Source organism: Montipora foliosa, chromosome 5, assembly GCF_036669935.1.
Source record: "Montipora foliosa isolate CH-2021 chromosome 5, ASM3666993v2, whole genome shotgun sequence".
Taxonomy (NCBI): Eukaryota; Metazoa; Cnidaria; class Anthozoa; order Scleractinia; family Acroporidae; genus Montipora; species Montipora foliosa.
The window spans coordinates 4,220,327-4,245,326 of record NC_090873.1 but is presented as its reverse complement, the minus strand read 5'-3'; the positions used below and the strand labels follow the sequence as shown (position 1 = coordinate 4,245,326).

Sequence of the window (25,000 nt, the reverse complement as noted above, 5' to 3'; positions counted from 1 at the left end):
TGTGCCAAATCAAAGTTGTTATTATTATCATTATTGTGGTCGATGAATTTACCGTAAAGCATTTACACACTTAAAAGTACTTATTCAGATTTCACTGGACTGATTACAGTTCCAATTTCGAAGCTGTCTCGTTCGCCGAGCTTCAAGCCCCCAGTTCCTTGCTCATCGATTGGGTTACTAATGACAAGGCTTTAAGAAGAAGGAATGCGTCAACAAATGAATTTTCAGTTAACACGAAGTAAACCTGAGAAGTTTTCACACTTGGTCTCTTGCTGGTGACGAAATCTGAAGTCTTGAACTGCGATACAAGCTGTCCCATGTAGGCCGGGTGCAGAGATAGCGCAGTAATGAGAGCACTCGTCTCCCACCAATGTGGCTAGGGTACGAGAGGTTTTTCTCCGGGTACTCCAATTTCCCCTCTCCAACATTTGACTTGATTTGTGTTAAGTGTTAATTTCAATTTACAGTGTCCCCAATTACTGCTTCAGCACTGGAACGACTAGACACTTAAATAAAGTTCCTTTCCTTTATTTAATGTAGTTATAGTTCCTTTATTAAGTATTACCGTGGTGCTGCTTCGGTAGGTGTTTGAATCAGGGAAATTGACACTATTAACTAAGTTAATAAACTAAATCGACCAGCGTATGCTTAGATAGCTTTTAGAAAACGTTAGCCCTTCGTTAGAGAGAAATGATCCGACTTACACGTGACTTTCAGTTTCCCAACTGGTTGACAAACCTCGGCCCCAGGTCGGAGTATTGCAACTCGGATCCAGTTTCCTAGCCATAACAAGGTGGAGTGGTTCCTTTATGGTACAAACTTTGAATCGTACGATGCCTTTGCACTGGCGTGGGACTTCTCGCCAATTGCAGACAGGTTAGCTTTATTTATTACTTAGTTACTGTAGTTACCAGGGAGGTTAAGCACTGGCAATGCTAACGGTAAAGGGAACTTCTCGTCGAAATATAACATGCGCTGTTTAAGTATTTCACGATTATTGCATCTTGTTCGCATGGCTTAACGAGAGCGAAATATCTCAAAAACCAGATTGGTAAAAACGGTGTTGAAATAAGGATAGGGAATAATAGTTTCGATGTTGTAAGGTAGTGTCATCGTCAAAGCCGTAAGTTTTTTTTCCACGTTGTTGTTTTGCATAGTGCTACAAAAATACGTGTTAAAATGCGTGCCGCACGTGCTGCACGATTATTTGCCATCTGCGTTTCCATTGATTTGCCGTTGTCATAGCATTCGCCGTTGCTTAAACGATCCACCACTCGCACAGTGCCCATCGCGCCGTTTCAAGTACATGTATACGTAGGCAGCAAAAGGGAGTACATCGGATTTTACGAGGTGACTATAAAAATTAGCCAATGAGCTTGAGAGAATTTTGCAGTCATTGTAAAAAAGTTTATTGAACAACAGGTCCCAGGTCCCACTCCTACTAGGAGCAATATCGCTTTTTTTCCCAATTTCCTCTTATCCACACCTCCTTTTCATTAAACCGTTTTGTTGATCATAGGATCAGTCGAGTGGTGTTACTGAGACGAACAAACAATCAAAAGCAATATTTTACTCAACAAGCAAAACAAAAGAATAAAACGTATATATAAGTAAGAGCTCAGTTTAATTCAATTTCAAAGATTGCTGTAACTTCATTACACTGGATGACTAACACATTTTAACAGGAAAATTAACCATAAAAATGTTTCATGGTGTTTCGACGACCTCATGCATCGTTGTCGAATGTAAAGAAATTAAGATAATTAGAAACAGGTGTGTGTGAATTAAAATGGAAATAATTATGCAATAACACGAGAAAGGTCACACAAATACATTTTCCATTTTAAAACCGATCTTTATGACAATTAACACACTGAAATTTAAGTAGGTCAGCCAAAATTCAATCAATGTTTTTATTTTAAATTTATTTTGAGTAATCCTAATAATTTCTTGACCTTTGAAGAGATTACTTTCCATTTCATTTTCTCCAGAATGTTGCAGAGTTTCTTAACACTGCAATGAACGGAAAATCAAAGCTGGAATCTGTCCCCAAGAAACAGAAGAACGGGTTCTGCGTTTTAATGATCTTGAAAAGGTGACGAAAACTCCAGAACAAAAGAACTTTGCTCGATTACTCCTAAGGTAATAAGACTTGGATTTTGTGGTGATTTTGGAAGTCGCAGTGTACCTGACATTCGCACGAATATGAATTTGCTTGGGGAAATGCACTTCGAATGTCTTCACATCATAACTGGTAGGATAGGACCCAGTCTTTTCGGCGATCAGGGTATCACCATCGTACAAACCGATGGTGACGTTGAAAACAGTTGAAGAAAAGACCACTCCCCACAGGCGGTACCCTTGTAAAATGACGTCACCATCCGTTTGGAAATCGATAGCGTCAACTGAACCTCTGTAAGACATTGACCATGTTCCATATTTATAATTGCTTCTCCAACAATCGCAATATTCTGTAAAATAATCAAAGATTAATAAGCAACTGTATTTAACCGATAGAACAACTTCCTTAGATGAGCGCTAATAGGGCCTTCAAAGGTTTTCCGGGAAATCGATGGACAAAATAGTTTGAGTGCATTATTTGCAAAGACAGTGCCACGGTTAAGGAGTAACTGGTACTTGTGATGTATTGCGTATCCAAATTTTCCACCATCTAGGGCTCGCATTAGATTGGCTATCTGTGAGTTTTTTGATCAATGACCAATGAAAATGCTTAGTTAGTTACTCCTTTTGTTCTGCATTGAGTTACCTCTTTTCAACATTGTGTCACCTGCAAACTGCATTTCTCTTAGCCAATCAGAATCGGGAGAATTTTTTTCCATTCTATCATAATTAGGAGGTAAGAGGTGCATGACTCAGGCGATAGAAATATCATGAAAAAGTATTACGGGTGAACATCGAGCTCTACAAACGGACTTCTTACCGTAATATGGCGAAACTGATAAATGACCAGAGGCTTGTGATGACCCAGCGTTGTTCGTCCCAACACAAGTGTAGTTCCCCGCATCGCCATGTTTACGATACTCCAAGTCTTTGATTGTGAGTGTTCCTCCATCTTCGTCAATGGTATACTTATCTCCTGGCACGATTGTCTTGTTGTTGAATCGCCATCCGATTTTCCCCGGAGGATATCCACCCGTTAAAGAGCAATTAAACGTGGCTTGCGATTTTCCTTCTTGTGTCTGATTCTTTGGGTGTATAGCCACGTGTGGAATGGATATAAAATTTGACAAGACGCCTGTTCATGGAGAGGAAACAAAGAAGGCACGTTTAAAAAACATGAAGCTGATGCGCCATTTCCGAGTTCCTGTTTGTTTCCGTTTCGAAGTGAGTCTTAGTGCTCAACTATTGAAAGGGAAATGAGTTCGATTTGCATACGAATACGCAACTCATTTCCATTTGAATGGTTGTGCACCAAGACTCGCTTTGAAACTGAGACATGCAGCAACTCGGAAATGGGCTATTAACTTTTCAGAATATTAGGATATCTTTTAAGGGAGCTAACCTCTTTTCCTATCCTCCATTTCGGAAATCGCCACTAATTGAGGAGATACGCGCAACCGACCCCGCCCTTTTAACTGTTTGCCAAAGTCCCCTCACGCAATCCTTAGTAACACGCTTTCTCCGGATGAGAGAGAGAAAGAGAGAGCTCGTGCAATAGCTAACAGCCTATGGGTTGACCCTCTGGTCCTGGTTAAAAGTGGCATAATATGCTGCTAGCACTGCTCCCAGTTTCGTTGAGTTATGCCTCATTTTCGTTATTAAGGGCATCCGTAAGAGACAAACGAAGAAGCAAGCAAAAAAGAACATAGAAACAATAGTTGACTACCGAATGTGTTTCATTCATTTTCGCACAGGTCACACTGCGATTAGATACAGTTCACATTTTTGTAAAAGCCAAGTTGCAGGTCCGAGATGAGTTTTATCACAAGGATATCATTGCAATCGTGGCGCCGTGACGCGCGCACGATTTCTTTTTTTTTTTTTGCATGGCTACATTTTCGCTCACAACATAATTGATAATTGTCATAGGTACCTTCGGATTAATATACACTTAATGTATGGTCCCGAGGGAAACAGTTAGTTTTGTTTTCCCGAGAGTCCTCTCGGGAAAACAAAACTAACTAGTTTCCCGAGGGACCAGACATTAAGTGCTTTGTTGTATATTTAGACTTTTCCGTCATTAATCGCAGCAAAACATCCGGAGCGGGCAACAACTGTGGAATTGTATCCCGATCAGGATACATTTGAATTTGATCAGGGGCACGTGACCTAGAACCAACCAATCACAGTGCTCGTTTTGGTGAGTGAAAGGCTAGGTATATGCCTTATAGGAAATTAAGAACGCACTTTATTAACGCGATTTTACAAAATTCGCGTTAATTTAATGTATCTTAATTAATGTCGATGTAAATTTAATGCACGCTATTTTACAACATTGTTATTTTAAAGCACCTTTATTTCATTACAAAACCTTATTAGTTCCTCACTAGATCGGTTTGAGCAATTCCAAAAGCTAACTACTGTAAATGCTTCTTTTTCTCCATGAGATTTTGTAAGTGCAGCAAATTCGTATTACTGCAACATACTGGGGCTTTGAAAGATCTTTTGAATTGATAGGGTCTAGTTAGGCTTCAAAACAAAATTTGCGGCTGTAAAAAAAACTTAGAAACATCCGTGGACTTGTCTTGGAAGGTTTTATTCACGAAAGCCAAAACGCAGTTTGGCGTTCAGAAATGTAAAGTGCGAGTTCGCAGAATTATGAAAATCGCAGTAAGTAAAGCAAGATGCTTATCGAAAAATTCACGTTAATTTAGTGCATGTAAACCTAACTTTTCAAAAATGCGCGTTAATTTAGTGTAACGTAAATTTTCGTCGCGTTGTCAACGTGCATTGTTAATTTCCTATAATAAGGTAACAACAAAGTTTGACTCCTGAGCCCGGTTGTTCTGAAGCCGAGTAATTTAATCCAGGATTAGCGTTAACTTTTGTTTCATGTTTTCAACTGTTGGTCAAAGTTTCTTTTGCTTATTTTGTTTTCAAGATTGACTTCTTCTAATGTAAAGTTTTGCCGAATATGAGCGTTTAACAGCAATTGGGAGTAGAGAAAGAAACTTTTTGGTTAACTTTTAATCTGGGATTAGCGTTAATCGGCTTTCGAACAACCGGGGCATGAACTAAAAGAAGTCGTGCAGTGTTATGTAGAGGTAGGTTGAAATGAAAAACCTAAGTTTTACCAGGAGCCACAATCTACGACCAAAGTGTTAAGACGCCTTCACATTTCATTTGTTCTGAAATTGATTTCATTATTCAATTAAAGCGAAATTTAATCCAGCAAATAGTGTCATTACTCGTGTTTGAGTCCTTGACCATAGTTAATGCATGGAGATGGTTATGAAACTGGACAAGTCCCTTTGTTTCATGTTTTTGTCCGTATTTTTGGCCTTGACCCTGCGCAAAACACACCTTTTTTCGAGAAGATAACCAATCAAATCCTTCGATTAAATTATGCGCAACTAATTTGCGAACCCGTGCGAACCGAAAACAAAAGATTGTGCAGGGTCACGGTCAATTCAACATCAATTGCAACAACATTGTTCTCGCTTTTGAAAGTTCCAAGGCTTCATAACCAGTCCCTCGGTTAACTATGCCTTGACACAACTCGTAAGTGGTGCAGAAAGCGCTTATGGTACAATTACAACAGCAGACCCGTTCCAGTCATCTTCGGCAATGTTCTTCGGAAAAAAATTGGAAACCTTTGGCAATGTTCGATAGTAATCTGAAAATCTTAAGTTGCCACGTATACATTTATTCGCCCTACGAATGCCATACGAGTACAACCATTGTAAAATATATTACAAACCCGAGGAAAACGTGGGAGTATGTTGATGTTTTAGATATCCAATCCGTACGGATGCTGACGAGAATGTTCGTAAACTAGTTATTGAACATCAGAATTTACTGTTCCTTTATCTTCTTTATCTGTAGATAAGAAAGGTAAACGAAGAAACGAGAGCAAAAGGTTTACAGTAATCATGAGAAATTTGTGTCAGATTGCCAGCGATTGGTAAGTTTTCTTTTCTTTTTGTAATTCATCATATTATATCATATATCTTTCTTTATCTTCGGACTTTAGAGTAGCTTGGTGTAGCTAATATCTCCGAGCGTTTACCCTCCCAACCATGATACATCACAGAAGACAGACCACAACACCGGGAACTACATGCCCTTCTCTTTACGACAAGTGTGTAGGTTCTTTTACGTCCCACAGGATTATGAACATTGAAGGGTTGTGAGACGGGGCCTACGGTTTATCGTCCGCCTTATCCGAGAAGACTAGAGAGTCTAACCATTTGCAGATGTAATTACAAAGGCAGCATTTTCTCCTCAGTTATTTAAAGACCCTGAGTGTTGGTCCGGCCGGAGTTGAACTCACGACCTCCCGCGTGACAGCCTGGTGCTCAACCAACTGAGCCACCGGTGCGCGGTAATAATTTATGTATTCAGTGGGAGTTGAATAATAAATTCACTGTCTTTATCGGATGGAAGATGTCTTGTTGTGACTGCAACAAGACTTCATATACCGTGAAACGAAAAATACGTTTGTCAACTTCGCTCCCAGGGTCTCCAATAGCAGTGGAAGGGAATAGAAGAGACCCTGGGAACAATGCCGAGATATTGGCATCAAAAGGAGGTTACGGTAACCTCGCTTTAATGCCAAGGCCGGGCAACTCAGCCACTGCTATTGAGTAGATTATCGTGTGAATAACGAAAATCTTACCTGAAGATTCGGATGATCCGAGAGTATTAGTTGCAACACAAGTATACTGGCCAATATCGTCACTGCTCACATAGTTGAGAATGATCAGCGTTCCATCATCATTGATTGAATATTTATCGCCTGGCGAAAGCGTCTGACCCTTGAATCGCCATGAGATAGTTGGGCGAGGACTTCCACTGGCTGTACAATAAAATCCCGCTGGGACATTCGTTTTCGCGTCTTCAATTAGTTTCACTGCTGTAACGGAGGCTTCTGGGGCAGACAATGGTGCGGCTTCAGATGGTCCAGGGGGACCCATTGGTCCCGGCGGGCCCCTATCTCCCTTGTATCCTCTTGGTCCGAGGGCCCCTTCAAGTCCGTTCGTCCCAGGAGATCCTCTGCGACCAGGACTGCCTTTTTTTCCTTTCCTCCCGGGGTTGCCCGGGGGTCCTGGAGGTCCCGTTTCCCCAAGCGGTCCCGGGGGACCTGCAGGGCAAAGCCTTTCGGTCGCGTTGCAATACTCAACAGGAATAAGACGTAGGCTCTCCAAGTACTTGCCCATCTGTTCAAAGTACTTGTCGATATGTTCAAATTCATTATCCGTGGTGAAGTTCCCATCGGTAGTATCTTGGGGATTGTAGGGCGCCTGTCTTCGATTTCTCTGTCTACCTGTCGTTGCTTCTTCATTCATAGCTACAGAAGGAAACAAACTATTTAATCCTTTGATATTGTCTGCTTTCTGTAACCTTAAGATGGACAAGGAAATTCACCACCCAAACGTAGAACAAGAGTATTTAAAATCTCAGCCCTTCTTAGCCATTTTCTTTGTAAGACGCCCAGATAGCTGATCTGTCTATCAATGCACTGGACCTTCCGCTTCAGCTTAATACCTTTTTAGTGTTTTCAAGAGACAAACGGTTTGTAAATAAGCACTTATGGAGCGAAGACATAACATTTCGCACTAAACGAAAAGCCTGCCAGCTTGGTAAGACCTACAACCTTTTTTGTTCACACCTTAACAAAGAACACAAAATGGTCAACAAACACATTTCCTAGCATGTCTCATTGAAAAAGAGTTTCCGTTTGGACAAACCTTAATCATAAGAAGAGAGTTCAATTCCCAGACGCTAACTTGATCGCTGTATTTCATTTTGAGGAGTCGCGGCGTCGTCAGTGTTTGGATAGAGAGGACAATCGCCGTAAAATTAAACAAAAAAAGGCTAGTGGGCATCTAAAAGGCAGCACCAATCAGATCAAGCAAATTTAAAAATTCTGTCCTGAGGCCCGTTTCTCGAAAGTCCCGAAAACTTTTCGGGTCCGAAAAGCCATTTGTGAAACTGCCAACCGCTTTCCGCTTTGGAAAGCCGATCTTTTAACATGTTTTGAAGGTGACAAAAAGAAAAATGACTGTGAAGTTTGACGACTTAAATTCTCTCCGTTCTTGGGTTATAAACGGAATTGTGACACCCGAAAATGGGCCATAAAGTTTCGGGACTTTCGAGAAACGGGCCCAGATCCGAAGGGCGCAACTCGACTAATGTAGAAGAAACTTGGATTGTGAGTCTATCTTACTGCTGGAAATTTGCTTCGAACTTATCGTAATTCTGTTGCTATGTAAGTTTGTATCACTCGCTAATTTTTTGGAACAAATATGAAAGTGACCAGACAAATTTATGTCGATCACTCCTTCAATAAGAAAAAGTGTTCGTGGTCAGCGTCATATCACGAGCATGTTTGGGGATACCGGCGATACACAAAGCGCTGGTAAATAGAGATAGAATGATCGATCAGGAAAAAAATATAATACATTGGGTATTTTATCATTGACACCCGTTCAAGTGGAGTATAGCTAAATGTCGTGGTGGTGGGTCGAGGTCGTGGATAAGGAGTGTGGGTTACCCACGTTCCACGTTCCACGAGCCAGCGTTTCGGGTAACAGGGCTTGAATAACTTGTGTGACAAAAAGAGGTTCAATTTTGTTTTTATTTTTATTCTAAATTAGTTTGAAATTTGCAAGTGGGTGGCTTCATTTTAAACATTCGTTTTAAGCAAAATTGGCTTTGATTTTTTTACCTATTAACATCATTCTTGGAGAAGCAATCCAACTGTCAAGCACTCAGTTTTCAAAACGAATGTTTAAAATGAATCCAGCCACCGACAAATTTCAAATTAATTTTAATTAAAAAAAAAAACACCAAAAATTGAACCTCTTTTTGTCACACAAGGTGTCCAAGCTCTATCAAATTCTGGCATTGCATTCATTTCACACCAGACATGATCGACCACTGTCTTTCTTTTCTTCCTCATCCCTGAGTCCCCCTACCATTCTCCCTTTCCTCCCCTCCCCTCCCCCCTCCCTTTGGGCCACTACGCAGGTTACGAAGTTTCCACAGGTTTCCATTATTTCGAATATTATGACCCATTGTTTTCAGTTGTAGTCAACCTCCTTGGGGAGCAAGGAGGGTATCTGGAAATTATCTTTCATATAGGCGTCTGCCACCTAGGGAAATCGGAAAATAAATTATTGTTTATCTAAAAGAAGCTTTCCATTATTTATAAACACAAGGGGTTGAGAGAAAGAGTAAAATGTCCAAAAAGCTGAATCTTTTTGAGCCTTAATTAGGAAATGATAAAAAGACTTTTTGGCATTCTCTCATGTGAACATATGATCTCTAAATGTTACAAAGGTGCTATGTCCCAAAAGGGCGAGTAACAGGCATCTACTTTCAACTCCTTTAAAAAGGAGAAGAATCGAAGAAAGGGTTGTCACAATTAATGGTGAATAATTACTTCCCCATTCTTAAGCAAGCGAAGTAGACATTATGCTTAACAAGAATATGCTCGATCAAGGTGTAAAAGTTCAGTGAATTTTTACTGCTCAGATGTTGTGTTTGGTCGCTCTCTTGGTGCTTGAAAGGCTCATAAATTCAAGTCTGATCACTTTTAGTTGTGTTATATCTCTCTTCTCATGCTACTTACTTACGATTTCAACAATAGCCAACCCTCGCGAAACGTTTCTGTTAGCTTTTACAACTTATTTTCCTAATCGATACCATTCTTACCTGATGGAGGTGGTCTCGCAAAACGTGCAGCTCGCTGAGTTAGGTCCTTTTGGGATCTGCACTCCTTCGATAAAATCTGCAAGCGATTTTCCACAACAAGACGACGGGCTCTTATCGCTTCATTATTCATCCAGAGGCACCCACAGACGAATAGCAAGATCAGCGAAACAAAGGATGGCCTTGGCGAGGGAAGAAAATCGCTGGCACGGCATTTGGACGATCGCTTGGGATCCTTGAATGCCACTTCGCTATCGTCCATAGTTATAGACTCAGTGTACGTCGAGTGACTGAACAGCAAGTAAGCCAGAGATCGAAAGCGGTATTTTTATAAGTAAGACTTAATTATATCACACACACACGTATCGAATTTATAACTGGAGATTGGAATGACGAGAGCAGAAAAATCTTCAATTAAGCAATTATCGTTCGAAGTCACATGCTGCGAATTTACGCGATTCTCACAGTGAAGTACGCCAACAGTGATTGACACGGGTCGGAAAAGAAACTGGAAAAACGTAATTAGTTCGAGGAAGCAAGGGTGTAAATTTTTTGTCCTTTTATCGTTATTTTCCCTTCTCCTAAGATGCCTTGACATTGCCAGTTAAAACTTTGCTGCAGAACGCATTGATGCGACTTCCCAATTAAATACGCAAGCAATTATTACTGATATTCCAGTTCAAAGAAAAAGGAATCTTGACGGTCATATTAAAATTTCCTTCGGCGTTTTGTACGCGATCCCAATCAGAGACGCAAGCAAAGGAGAGAGAAGCAAGAAAAAGGACTTGTTTGAACTTACACGGTCATGATTTTGGTATTTATATTATTTTATTCAACTATAAGTCTCTTCACATGATATTTCAAAATTTGCTGTAATGGACCAAGCGGAAAAAGTTAGATACAAACGCGCAACCTGAGATATCCAAGTTGACACAACTGGAAAGATCTGGAAAGCATCGCTAACTAGAATCTTCCCGGAGCGAGACAAAGGCTACGGTTTTCTGAAGGGACGTTAATTGATGACGTCCGTTCCGTTATGCTTGATATCCGTTTTGGCACGGCTTTTCAAAATATTCACTTTCTTAACCAAAAATTGCATTGTTTAAATCAGACTCTTGCTTTTTCGGATTCGCTTGTTCGTCAATTATTTGCATGCTATTAAATAATAGGAATAGCATGTATTGTGGCGTCTGTCTCTTTCTTCAGGGAACGCCGCCAAATGAAGACAATATCGGTGCACAGGAAGCCCTGCGCATGGTCAATGACAGTCAACGCGCGTGTTGATTCCACACGTGTATCGAATGCTGAATTCTTCTAACCAAAGACTACCATCTTTAAGCGTCAGTTCTTTTATTTCCTGCTGACTAGATCACACAGGCTGTCCCGTAGACAAGACGAAGACTGGGCATCCCTTGACTTTTAGGGCAACTGGCAGATCTGTCGAAAAAGCCTCACACTTGGTCAGTGCGTGTGTCAAGGGATGTTGATTTACGGTCAGTGTAAAACGCAGACTGCAGACTGGGGGTAAAATGCAGACTGAGGTTATAATTTAACTGTTGAAAAAGCCCAAACTCATTAGAGATGCTAACAGTTAAGCCTAATTATTGTTTTAGGCCTAATTTGGCCTAAGGTTAGCATTTCTAAGGGGTTTGGGCTTTTTCAATAGTTACGTTATAACCTCAGTCTGCATTTTACCCTTGGTCTGCAGTTTGCGTTTTACACTGACCGGTTGATTTGACGCCTAAATCGCGAAACCTCAAACTACCTACTTTTGGTTGTGTTTTCACTAAACTACTTTCCAAGCTGAACATTCTTTCTAGGTGTTTGTTTACAGACCGACATTTACTAGTCATTAAAACTTGAGATCTGTTTTCTGTTTGAAATTTAACCCGAAATTTTAGCCGTTTACTCAGAAGATTCAAATTACAAAAGCGCCCACTTTGAAAAAATGGACATCGGTTTCGGTTAACAGATCCTTCGGTCGGACTGTTCTCGAAACAGGCGGGGATGCTCGTCGTCTCGCTTAGGGGTGTAAATTTTGGATTTTGGTCTCGCCATGGGCTCCTGGTCTCGCTTATGGTGTTCCGGGCAAAGCGCCAATATTTTAAGCCGCCAAGGTCTCGTTTAGGGCTCCGCGAAGAAACACAGAATTACGCGAAGAGAAACAGAAGTCAAATTTTCTTTTTAACTTGTTTTTAGGTCTTTTTAGGGGTCAAAATTTCCTTAAGCCACGCCCAGATTAGTCTCCTTTGGGGGTCACAAAAAGCTTGAGCCACGCCCAGATGGTCTCCTTTAGGGGTTAAATTCAAAATTTCTGACGAGCATCCCCGTCTGTTCCCCCCCCCCCCCCCCCCGGGGATGTAACGCCTGTTAGCGCTAACCATGCTTCGAGCAACCCGGGCCTGGTTGATATCTTTCAGACCTCGAAGAGTCCGTGATTCGGAGTATGCTTGGGGGATGACGGAAACGGTTTAAATGCACCGTCAGCTAAAATTCGTAACTCAAGGAAAATCACGAGGTTGATTGTTCCTTCAAAGATTTAGAAGACTCTTTGGCGAGAATGGGCCACCAAAAAATCAGGTTGGATCGGACTTCGTGTGGAATAATACGTGATAGAGAACACCCGTAAATGTCGAAGGGCACAGTCAACTAAAAAGGAATAATATTCTTCTCCACCGGAGAGTGATTATCTGTTTTACAGTTACGAGTGACTCTTAAATGGAGGGGACATCTATGACTGGTTAACCCATTCACTCCTCAGCTGGCGACAGAGTAAAATCTGTTAAGTGTCACTGCCAGGGGTCAACTCCAGTGATGTGACGGGTGATTCCGGCTCGTTTGAGATGCATTTTTCTCTTACTTACTTCAGTTTTTGAAAAGAGTTCATTAAAAGTATTCCTGTAGGCGTAGTTATGTAGTTTTAAATGGGACGAAGACTGGCGCGGTATTTTTCGCAAGCATTCTTGTCACATTCCGCTGCATGAAACAAATAGAACGTATAGTGAGTGTTGGATAAGATGCCGCCATTGTGGGCATAAATACGTTTTAAAATAGAAACTGGACGAGTAAACAGTATCAGGGGTTAGCCGAATTAAGCTCCGTATGTTTGGTCGCCATCTTCAAGTTTGAGGTAGACGATGAATGGGAAGAAACAATATTATATTCGGCTGGCGGCTATTTTTCCTGTTCTTGTTCTAATATAACAGCTGAATTTTTGGGCTGTTTCAGCTCCATTGATGATATGATCCGTTGCCAAAACAGGAACACCAAAAATCAGGGAAAGTTGCCAATAAAATTTGATACAAAGTTTCTATGATAAAACGAAGCGTTATGCCAAAGCATTGGCGATGTGGTCCCATAGCATAGCTGGGCATCAGAAAAATAGCAATGAAATCCTTGACACTGGAGTTGCCACGATTTCAAGTTGCACCTTTTAACAAAAATATTCCTAAAAAGATATTTTCATTTCGAACCCGTATTGTTGTTGTTGAAAGTCAAGCCCTGGAATGCGGAGAGCAGAAAATTGTCAATTTATCCAATTATCGCCGCATCAGGGCAGCATGCACGTGTTGTAGACGGGAAAAGTTGTCCATCAAAATTAATTGGATTTTCCCTTGCGCTTGTCAGGACAAAAACACCGTTTACGAGATCCCCACCCTCACATAGTTTAATAAAAGGAGTTCCTCATAAAAGAGTGGTTTATGAAGGAACAAGATTTCATAAATCTGACTTCTTGGCCTTGTGCATAAATTTTGGGTTGACCCTGCTTCCTCTTCGGTATAAACCGATAGACCACAAAATATGGATTTCAGCAATGTATATTTGCGTTCAGTAACCCCAACGGGAAGAAACTTAACTGCCGTAGAAATGATTTCAAGGCAAACCACGGAAACTGAAATCATATTGAGATATCTTGACTCTCCAATCTAGAAATTCAAGAAAGTTACCTCGCAAGGCAGCGCGTTGTGTAGCCTGCATAACAAGCGTTTATTTAGCCAAGCGCGAGGGGCGAGCGCGAATAAGCGCCTGTTACTGCTGTTATGCAGGCTACGAGTTGTGTGATTTTGTGACAACAAATAGAGGGGCATTGAACTGCACACTGAAAAATGTTATGTAATAAATATTGACAGGGGGATCAAGTTCTATTGGCAAGTTTCCCTGGCACTCGACAAACGGGGTCGACCCAATAGGCGAAGGAACATTAAGACACTTGAAATGGCCGATTCATCGCGCTCCTCGAAATCAAATCGAATCCAAGACTCTTTCCCTTCCGTTAGACCGTCGTATGTTTCTATAATCTCGATTTTCGTGTGTGGAATTCTGTGGCTGAAGAATGAGGCAACAAACAATCGGTTGTCGGTGTTGGAAACGACGCTGCCACAGATGATTCGCGAAGTGAATGGCTTTTCAAAGGAATATTATCAAGAAAAGACGTTTAAATCGATGGGAGACTCTCGAGTGGTTTTTGCAAGAAAGGCCCAACAAAATTTTTCGAAGAGGCTCCATTATCCCTTGGGTAAGTGTGTGTGTCTGTGTGATAAGAGACCTTTGTACATATGATTGTTGTATAAACTCCTTGTTGTGCAAATTCCTTATGATGGGTGAATGTGCTTCATATGTACAAAGCATACGAGATATCGCACTGAAGCTCGTGTTTGTCACCGGTGTTTGTCATATGCTTGAACATTTTCGGGGATTTTTCTCAGCGAGGTTGCTCGAAACCAAAATATAATTTTATGCTAGTTTTTTTGGGAGATTTCCCCTGATCAATAAGTCCCATGCAGCTGTTCTCTCCAAACTTTCAGTTGCCTGCCAAATTTAGCTTTTGCTGGGTTTGCTCGCTTTTCCACCAGTGCTTCGCTTATCTTCGAGGACGTCACTGTGACTGTTTCACATCTTTTGACGAGGCATTTTACAAAGCCATGCATCCACACACACATGCAACTAATTTAGCTGTAACCCTATATCCCATGGGAACTGGTATTACGTAACCACAAATATAAAACAGTTGGTTTATGCAATTTAATCACTCTGAAGATGATCGCAAGATCGAAAACGTTTAGTCAAACATTTTAACAGTTTTACCTTTTACTACTTTATAATTTTACCGGCGAAATGCATATACATCCTTTTCCTCCAATTTCCCTGCTCTTTTCGACCCGTATTGACGACAGCACAGAACATAGCTATGTCGTTATCTATAGTCGATCATGTGTGGAGACGCAATTGCCTCACAGCAAAAAAGGAGACATGTTATAGTAACCCTGTGTTATTGTACGGTCGCCGAATCACATACATTCATGCATGCGCTATGGAGAACACAAGGTAAGGCATTTTTGCTTAGAGTTAAAAAGTTGCAGTATCAGATACTGCAGTGCACTTGGATACGTTCATTATTTTGCAAGTAAATGCGATGACTGTCATTATCAGATTTTTTTCAGTTCAATACCGCTGCAACTTTTATCACTAAATCGACCATTGAGGCCTGTAGAGGAGGGGGGGGGGGGAAGGGTGGCAAACGCATCCTTTGCACCCTTCCCTGGCTACGAGCCTGCGTTATCCATTTCTTTTTCAAATCTTACTTTGACGCAGGAGTTTTCTTCTTTGTTGCTGTTGTATCGACAGATCCAGCAAAGATGATTAGAGCAAGAAATCGAAGGCAGGTTACAAATAACTCATCCCAAACAATCACTCTTCACGAGGTGCGCCAAGAAATTGGGAAACAATTTCAACGTCTTCTCCTTAGCAAGTATTGCAAAGCAAGCGAAAAGGTCTGCCCTGCTGGGCCCCCCGGACCACCCGGTCTCACGGGATCAAAAGGTGCTCGAGGAAGGAGGGGACCCCAAGGAAGCAGGGGACGAAAGGGGGCACAAGGTGTTATGGGACCTCCTGGTGAAGCTGGAAAATCAGGAATGGCCGGACTTCCAGGACCAAAAGGAGAAAAAGGGGACACAGGGTCACCAGGACAGCCTGGTAAATCTGGAGAATCAATATCGACCCCACAAGTGGCGTTATCACCGACTGGCAAGACTCGGAATGAAGGAAGAAATACGGCTTTTTACTGCACGGTTGGCGGAAACCCTCGGCCTACGGTGGAATGGCTATTCGGTGGGAAGAAAATTGTTTCAGGAGCAAAGTATTCAATTAAAGAAGGGGAACTGACCGTTAAGAATTTGAATTACAGCGATGCTGGACAGTACACCTGTGTGGCGACTAATATTCTTGGAACGGCAAACAGCACAAGCACATTAAATGTTGCAGGTAAGCCCCAACAAAAAATTCCCAAGATACATGGTTTTGCATGAGAACTCCAAATGCCAAAAATCGACTAATCTCATAGAGCAAAGTACATAAATGCATTTGTTTCAAATATTTATCTACCACTTATCAGGCGCCATTAAAAAGAGTTAACTGAATATAGTGTAATGTGAAGTGCTAGATTTTCTATCCCATATGAACCATGTGAGCGTTAGCCCTACTGATGGAAATGGGCCCACACAAGGGCAGAGAAAAACTCTGACCAGGGTGGGAATTGAACCCACGACCTTCGGGTTAGATCTCCGCAGCTCTACCGACTGAGCTACAAGGTAGCTACGTTTGTATCAACGTTTGTATGAACGTAACCTTTCCTTGTACTTGTACATGTTCATTGCCGTGACTTTAACATCTTCACTTCCCACGGCCTGCTCCCGTCTGACCTTGTAGCTCAGTCGGTAGAGCGGCGGAGATCTAACCCGATGGTCGTGGGTTCATTTCTCACCCTGGTCAGAGTTTCTCTCTGTCCTTGTGTGGGCCCATTTCCTTCAGTAGGGCTAACGCTCACATGGTTCATATGGGATAGAAATCTAGCATTTCACATTACATTCTATTCAGTTAACTCGAAAGAAAAAGCAGAGACAGGCCTACACGGACTCCCAATGTGGTTTTTGTGGTTGCGTCGCATTATCAGAGCCTTTAAATTATAGTTTTGCTCTTACAAGCGTGTCTTTTAGAGATTTACCTCTTTTGTAAGATATGATCGGAGGATTTGTAAAAATTGTTTTCAGCAGAGGCTGGTTTTCTATGAAACTCCACTTTTCCATCACGATTTGTTTAAGTTTCTTTGCCGCAGGGTGGTATGTAGTGACAAAAGGCAATATTCTCTCTGCAGTTTTATGTTTTTGCTGATTAAGAGCCGATTGTCTTGAGTCAAAGGTGACCTCTGACAGGGAACTTTCTATATAGTTTTTCGGATACCCGCGTGCTTCGAGGGCCACGATTAGGGAGTTTAAACACGGGACGCTTTTGAGCCGGGGACGGAAATGACCATTTTGCATGCCAGGACAGTATTGTCTCCCAGATTTTCAACCCAATCATCTCTAATGGAGGAAAGAGACTTAGCAGTATAAAGGTGGTAGTGGCAAGTGAGGTTATTAAGTTGTTTATTATATGACATCGTTTCTTATCGGACACTTTTCCGCTGGCTAAAATGTTTGTAATTTTCGTCTTCCATCAGCGAACTTTGAACGGTAACCTCAGTTTTACGTGTCAAATTAAGTTTCGCTTGCTAAAATTGTATGTGATTGAAAAAAAATGAATTCTTCATTAAAAAAAAAAAGTGTTTTGCTCAACTCGAATTTCCTGGGAGAGAGGAAAAAACGGACGCGGACCGTTTTCATAGTAATGCCGTCCGTACTGTAAAATCCCGACTAAAAACCAACCAATCAGATTCCTTCATTTAGCTTGAGAATTGCTTGCTATATGATAAGCTGAATATCGTACTCTGACCAAGTGGCTTGCACTAACTTATCTCTTAACTTCATGATTGGCAATCTTTGCAGGTCTTCCTGTGTTTACAAAAGTGCCTTCATCTCTCGCGACACCTAAGCAATACTCGGATTATCAAGAGACTTGCGAAGCCAAAGGTCATCCAACACCCAAAATGAGCTGGAAGAGATTAGGAATGCCTCTGCCTGTTGGAAGAACGGAAATCACTGGAGGGAATCTCACCATAAGGACATTGATACCTGGAGATAGTGGATCGTATGAATGCGTAGCAACAAACGGCATGGGAACAAAGAAAGCCAGAATGACTTTAGCAGTTCAACGAGCTCCTCCAGGTATGTACTTTAATTGTGAAGAACAAATTGTAGGTGAAGAGGATCGAAAGTAAGGGCAGGGATTAGGTTAAGGGAACAGATGGTACGCTGATAAATTTACTAAACGAAAAAGCAGAATAAATGGCTTAGGTCAGTGCAGAATATATATTTCACGCTTAAATTTACCGAAATAGAAGCCTTTAAGCATATGAGGTGAGGTGACAGGCGAATTTATTGGCTGCAAACTTTAGTTTTCGTTTCACTTTGCAGTTCAGTACTCTGCTTCGAGCTTTCTGTACTCCAAAAAGATTGTTTAAAACCGGAGAATAAAACGTCTATGTTAAACATTGTTTAAAAATATTTTTCAAAGATTTTGTATCAGAAAACATACCATTTGTATCAGAAAAAAGAAATTTGACATTCGTTTATCTTCACTTTAAATTTCTGGGGAGCCGCCGTTTATGAATAACTGTGAAGTGTTACTATTACGCGGTATAATTGTTCAAGATGGCGACGGCCTGGAAGTTTGGGAATGAAATTCACAGCGTCCCTCCCCATTCTACAAGCCTCATTTGCCTCCCGAGCAAATAACGAGAGGTTTTAACGGATACTCACGTGTTATTGTCCCATATTTTGAACAATACTTAATTTAGATGGTCAAGTTCTTTCATATCAGAATATTGCTTTTCTTTGCTGGGCCAGAAATTGTCAACTTCTCGTATTTTTCATTTTTATTTTTGTTTTTGGTCGTTAAATGGCAAATTAAAGGCTATAGGTTCTTAATCTACGCTAGTAGGTTCTTATATTTTCCGTAAGATAACACAGCAATAATAGATAGACTATCGTTGTTCCAATTTACGCTTAAAAGATTCGTAGAGTGCGTGGAGAGGTAGCTTATCACCAGGCAGATGAAAATACCAACTCTCAGTCTCTTATTATTCAATAATTGTCTGTTGCAATTCGAAGCTCAAAAGGTGAATAGAAGGAAGCGGAAACTCATATTAGGCCATCAACACACTTCTTTCTTGCTCTATTTTTTAATGTAAATCTCAATTGTATTTCTCTGTCTAGTCTCATAGTCGCACTCAAAATAACCTTCTCTGAACCGGCACCATACAAACGACTTACTGACGAAACCAACAGGACAGACGAACAGCGGCAAAGCTTCAGAGTTTATACGGATCGAGACGCATCAATCACAGACTTCCCAGGCAGCAACATCACGGCTGACTAGACAGACCAATAACATGACGTTATATTGACCAATCAGGTCAAAGCTCTGAATACTTATACTAATCACTGACACTAGCTACACAAATCACTTGACTCTGACGATGACTTCCGCTCGGGGCGTCAAAAGGTCTCAACAAAAGTAGTCCTTTTCAGGACTACACTGACTCACCCGCGGACGATCTTTCTTCATTTAGTTTTGATATTTGATGACTGTTGGACTTGACTGATTTCGGGAGTCATCGAAGTAAAACGTTTCTTTCATTCTTCTTTATCTACCTTGATTTTCTTTTGTTATTTAATGCTCAAGTCAATGTCATCTACAACACAATGCAAAAACTCGTTCACGTTTTTTCATCACGTCATTTCAGGGATACCCGCATGCGTTTTACTAGCTCGGCCAATTATCCACGGCACCATACAAACGGCTCACTGATGAAACCAATAGAACAGTCAAACAACGACAGAGCGTCAGAATTTCTGCGTATCGAGACGCACCAATTGGTTTGCCCAGCCAGCGACGTCACGGTTTACAAGACAGACCAATTGCATCACATTTCTATATATATCATATATCTTTTCTTTCTTTACCCTCGGATTTTAGAGTAGCTTGGTGTAGCTAATATCTCCGAGCATTTACCCTCCCATCCATGATACACCACAGAAGACAGACCACAACACCGGGAACTACATGCCCTACTGACCATTCAGATGAAAGATCAGATTACTCATGCGATTCACTGACACAACACAAATCACTTGACTCTGAGGGTGACTCCAGTTCAGGTTGACCTCCTCTCAGGTTGACTGTGATGATGACTTCCAGTCAGGTTGTTGAAACGTCAATCAGTGTCACTAACAAGAGTGCTTCTCAGGACTTCTCTCACCCCAACGCTTTTACTTCGTCGAATTTTGATATCTGACGACTACTGGACTTGACTGATTTCTGGAGTCATCGAACTAACTAATTTCTTTCATTTTTTCTCTATATACTTTGATTTTCTTTTGTTATTCAATTCTCAAGTCAATGTCATCTCTCAGTTTATCAATTTATTTTAGCTGGCGTTTGTAGCCTGATATTAAACTGTCAACTTATTTCTTTCTGGCTGCTTCTTTCAACTAAATCTTCATTTTGTTTGTGCAGTTAATTGTGACTGCTGGCGCAGCAGATCCAAAAATCCGATAGGCGCTTGGGGATACAGCTCTGGTAGAGTCGACGCCATTGATTTTCAGACCAATGGAGACGTGATTTTACAAGGGTATCGCTTGTGGGGAGTGAGAAGCGGTTCAACTACTTACCAGGTCACCATTCGTTTGTACCGTGGCAGTACCTTGCTGGCCGAGAAGGCTGGGTCCTATCCAACCAGTTCAAGTGTCAAAACATTTGAGGTCCTTTTTTCCCATGGGATTTCAATTCATGCAGGTGTAACATACACTGCTACATCGAAAATCACAACAAGTTCTCGATCCTATTACCTCAGTGACGGAGTGGCCAGCGCCTCTTGTTCAGGAGTTACAGTTACCTTTGCAGGAAAATCATCAAGAGACACAAACGGTTCCACCAGGTCCCAAGGCCAGATCCCAGCTTTGATTTTCCGTTCATCACAGTGTTAAAACATTCTCCAGTCGGCAGACGAGATAAAAAAATGCAGTTTTGAGAATGAAATGCTTGCTGGATCCAAATTTCTTTTTAAGTCAAATAAAAACGTATTTTAAGCTGTAGAAGCAAGGCGTTATTTCAAAGCAACCATATTAACGTCGATAACTCGTAACAGTAATTCAACTGACAAACCTGAGGTCGACGGTGCGCTCATATTACTCCCCCCTCTCCATCAGTGCTCCGTTTTACGGGTATTTAAAATTACTTAAGCTACACAGAACGGAAAGAAGTCGAAACAAGGATGTGAGATCCGGGAATCGAACACAGGACCTCTTGTACCAAGGCCGCGCACTAACCGACTGTGCCATCCTCGGTCATTTCGATGAAATATGTGTTTCGTTTCCAGAATGGTGAAGCAAGAGTTAAGATAAATGGAAGATTAAAACCCGGAAGGGCGAAAATATCGAGCTGGCGAGCACTGCATTTCCACGTTGTAGTCTACAATAAAATATTATACAAATATTATATAAAACATTTTTTTCTTATCGTGGGATATGAAAACATTCTAAATGAAAAAAAATAATAATAATAATTTTGAACAATGTGAATAGGCCATTTTCAAAAATATCAATATTCAGCTTGATATTGAGGCTGTGAGGACAAAAACAATAGAAACACGTTGGAATGAATGTGAAAAATATTTTCATATCATCCACTTTCCTCTGTCTTTGTCCTCTAAACTTCTCTTTCAAGCTGAATATGCGTTTACTAACAAACTCACAGTCCATCTAACGAAACCGTAAGTTATTACGGACAAACGTAAGGCAAAACCACTTTAAGGAAAGTCAAGGGGAAGTACTATTAACACAACTTCTTATAGTGGGAGGGAAACACAAGGAAATCAAACCTTTCCCGGCGCAGCCTGCACACGCCCAAATGCAGTTTTGGACAATTACCCTTTGTAATACAAAAAATTATGGTAATGAAATCTACACAACAAATTTTCTTTTTGCATTTATACCGGCCGGTGTTCAATTAACAGAAACTATTTGTTTTCTATTTTTCAAAATAAATTGCGTCTCTTTTCAATAGGTTAGTTTTACATTCTGCGAGAACAAAAGAACAGAGTCGCAGTTAAAGTGGTACTACGACCAAAAAAAAATTTTGTTTTTCCTTTGGATTTCAAAACTATGTTAACTAAACACTAACTCACCAAGTTTTAAGTTCTGATTTTAAAAAGACACCTGTTTATTTTAGCTGGAATTTTCTTATTTATTGGTCCGCCATTACTAACTTCAAAATCTTAAGAGAGCTGGGTCGAGGAGAAAATGACGTCAAACACTCACTAGTTTAAAAATGCAATTCGTGTGTACGCGGCCTAATTAATATGCAGCACGGGAGTTTCGGGCTTTCAGACTTTTCAACCCGTTTCAACTAGTGAGTAAATGACGTCATTTTCTCTAGATCCAACCCTCTGAGGTCCAATCGGCCAGTTTTGAACGTGAGTAATGGCGGACCATGAAATCCGAAACTTACACTCAAAATAAACAGCCTTTGGATAAAACTCAAAGCTCAAAATTTTGCCAGTTAGGTGTTAAGCGAACACGCTTTCAAAATCAGAAGAAAAAAAGGAAATGATTTTTGATCATAGTACCACTTTAAGGGATATAATTTGCATTTTCCTGTGTTTTGAGCAAAAAAAATGCAAATTGTTCTCCTGAACCACGACTCGGTTTCTATGTTTGTATATAATCGAAACTGGCCTGCTACAAACTCTGTTGTCACTGGACACTATATGGTCCTATAATCGATTCAGTCATCCCGCAGGCAGAATAGTTCAGCCCATGTCACACGTACGACGCAAACGCAGATGTGGTTGCAAGTGCAAGAAGTACACGTATGCCAGGGGTTTCAATAGAAGCCGGTTACCGGCGGTATACCGCCGCCTGCTTTGCCTCACACCGCCGGCTAGTTTGCCTTGATTTTCACTAAAAATGCTATCATAAACTTGTCAAACTGCCGCCTTCAATGGGCTATCATGGACGGCTATTTCAGAAGTTATTGAAACCCCTGCGTATGCGCTACCGAAACATCAAGGCGAGCACCAACGCAAGACATCAACGAAAATAGAGGATATTACATGGCCGCGCGGGGATACGAATTTTATCTTCGAGTGCTGAAAGTATCTCTCACGAGTGAGCGAAGCGAACGAGTGAGAGATATTTTCAGCACATATTGATGAAATGTCCAGATTTAAAACAACTGGTTTTTTTCATGTTCAAAATGATGAAAAAGTGGTCACCAACCGCTAAAACACGCATGTTGTGTAACATGAAACAAGATATGAAAGTTGTGAAAAGGAAATCATGATAATGTAAAATTTTGCAATAAAAATGTTAATGTAGTAGAGAGGCATTATACTGAAGCACAAAAGTATATTACAATGAAGACGAAGCTGGCATTTTATTGGCTAATCGTGTTCGTTACCATGACGACACCTATATCCTCACATGTGAAAGATAAAAATGATATGTTCACTGCGCGCGGTGAAGATATGATTTTTTAGTAAAAGGAGAAATCCTGGTATTTCATCAGTATCTATATAATAAAGAATTATACTCTACTGCGCTTGCTTTTTCGCTTGCATGTCAGCAATCAGTTCGTGAATTTTACTGACTCGAAACGCTCGAACACGGTATTTTGCAAGTGTTCTTCGAACTCAGGCTGAGAAAACACCGTCAAAATGTCAATTTTCCGATGAACGGCCGGCATGGCTGAGTACTTTCGAATTCCCATAGACCAAATGAGTGTTAACATGGTGTTGTAGAGAATTTTCCAATCAGAGCTAACGGCGTAAAATACTGAACATCTCGGAAAACAATTCCAGACTTTTGATTGGCTAAACCAGTGTTGTATATGAGTCTTTATATCATGCTCTACAAATATGGTAAGCCTGTTGAGACATATTTGGTTGCGTTAACCGTATAAGGTCAATGAATTTTGCAAGGAAAACAAACATTGCTGAAGTTTCGAGCTGAACTGACGTAATGGCTTGCCGCCTCCTAGCAGTGGTTCATTGTTATGGGATAACAGCCATCAAACACTGACAAATAGAAAGAAATGCGACTTGGTGGAGCAGTAATAGTTGAGGTAAGAAGACGTTTATCAACCGTTTCACAAAAATATCGTCGGGATTTTAGTACAAATGTGTACCTTGTGTAAATTATTTCGCGTATTTAAGCCTTTCTACTAATTAAAAGAAAAATATCCACAAAACAGTGTATTGACGAGTGACAGTTAGGCAGGCATGTACTTGCGTTAATTAATAAACACAATCATAGTAGCGTAGAAAATGAAAAACCCTTCGCTTTCACCGAACATCTCTCTCAAAAAGTCTTGCAGAGAACTGAAGAAAAATCCATTGGATGATGCAATTCTACAGAACTAGAACTTGTTTAATTTCGCCATCGAACAACTTGAAATAATTTGCAAAATGATTACAAAATCAACATCGTTGACGTAAACTATCCTCATCAAAGTGCTACCCAGAGCCTCATTGGCTGTCGAGACAAAGGGTCTTTTGTTTCTGCGGTTGGCACATTTGAAAAGAAATGTTTGTAAACAGATATATTCACAACTACGTTAACGTCGAGTGACGTGTTGTCATTCACAAAAATACTGTGAGGCGGAATTTCATCTCAAAATTCTCTTGAACGGTTTTTAATGATGGTCTATATAAGTCAAAGTCAAACTCCAATCCACTTCCACTCAATTTGCCAAAACTTCTTTGTCAAATCTCTCATTCGTCTCTGGAGTAAAGTAATTCTTCCAATCACCAACAACAACAACCAATTTCGAAGGGCACAGTCAACTAAAAAGGTATAATATTCTTCTCCACCGGAGAGTGATTATCTGTTTTACAGTTACGAGTGACTCTTAAATGGAGGGGACATGTATGACTGGTTAACCCATTCACTCCTCAGCTAGCTGGATCCGGTTGACGAGTGAAATCGACTGGCGACAGAGTAAAATCTGTTAAGTGTCACTCCATGGGGTCAACTCCAGTGATGTGACTGGTGATTCCGGCTTGTTTGAGATGCATTTTTCTCTTACTTCCTTCAGTTTTTGAAAAGAGTTCATTAAAAGTATTCCTGCAGGCATATATAGTTAATGTAGTTTTAAATGGGACGAAGACCGGCCCAGTATTTTTCGCAACCATTAATTCTTGTCACATTCCGCTGGATGAAACAAATAG

General features: G+C 40.8%; 3 protein-coding genes across 4 annotated transcripts in view; 2 read left to right on the top strand and 1 right to left on the bottom strand.

Annotated features, from left to right (window-relative positions):
• Positions 1 to 1,607: 1,607 nt before the first annotated feature.
• Positions 1,608 to 10,174, bottom strand: LOC138002864 (uncharacterized). The gene is made up of 4 exons (XM_068848848.1): positions 9,841 to 10,174; positions 6,800 to 7,471; positions 2,942 to 3,256; positions 1,608 to 2,471 (listed from the first exon to the last, which is right to left on the bottom strand). Exons 1-4 carry the CDS (start codon positions 10,097 to 10,099, stop codon positions 2,008 to 2,010), a joined length of 1,710 nt encoding a protein of 569 aa, XP_068704949.1. The 5' UTR covers positions 10,100 to 10,174; the 3' UTR covers positions 1,608 to 2,007.
• A 3,831-nt stretch (positions 10,175 to 14,005) lies between these two features.
• Positions 14,006 to 21,328, top strand: LOC138003425 (uncharacterized). 2 transcript variants are annotated; one of them, XM_068849483.1, is made up of 4 exons: positions 14,006 to 14,353; positions 15,463 to 16,098; positions 17,658 to 17,936; positions 20,290 to 21,328. In XM_068849483.1, the coding sequence occupies exons 1-4, from the start codon at positions 14,053 to 14,055 to the stop codon at positions 20,757 to 20,759; spliced, it is 1,686 nt and encodes a 561-aa protein (XP_068705584.1). In that variant the 5' UTR covers positions 14,006 to 14,052; the 3' UTR covers positions 20,760 to 21,328. The 2 variants fall into 2 exon arrangements, with proteins under 2 accessions (XP_068705584.1, XP_068705585.1); XM_068849484.1 differs by lacking the exon at positions 14,006 to 14,353 and adding an exon at positions 14,871 to 15,162.
• Positions 21,329 to 23,602: 2,274 nt separating this feature from the next.
• The window catches only part of LOC138003424 (uncharacterized), a 14,064-nt gene continuing 12,666 nt past the window's right edge, over positions 23,603 to 25,000 (top strand). The window contains exon 1 of the mRNA XM_068849482.1: positions 23,603 to 23,895. The gene's annotated coding sequence lies outside the window, so the exon portion shown is untranslated. The remainder of the gene's footprint in view (positions 23,896 to 25,000) is intronic.

Bases quoted from the DNA above. Each gene is read 5' to 3' on its own strand.
- LOC138002864 (XM_068848848.1), bottom strand. From the start codon at position 10,099: ATGGACGATAGCGAAGTGGCATTCAAGGATCCCAAGCGATCGTCCAAA. The intron at 3,257-6,799 runs GTAAGATTTTCG...CTCCATGAACAG, and splicing joins CGGATCATCCGAATCTTCAG to GCGTCTTGTCAAATTTTATA. The intron at 2,472-2,941 runs GTAAGAAGTCCG...ATTATTTTACAG, and splicing joins ATCAGTTTCGCCATATTACG to AATATTGCGATTGTTGGAGA.
- LOC138003425 (XM_068849483.1), top strand. From the start codon at position 14,053: ATGGCCGATTCATCGCGCTCCTCGAAATCAAATCGAATCCAAGACTCT. The intron at 14,354-15,462 runs GTAAGTGTGTGT...TTGTATCGACAG, and splicing joins GAGGCTCCATTATCCCTTGG to ATCCAGCAAAGATGATTAGA. The intron at 16,099-17,657 runs GTAAGCCCCAAC...CAATCTTTGCAG, and splicing joins AAGCACATTAAATGTTGCAG to GTCTTCCTGTGTTTACAAAA.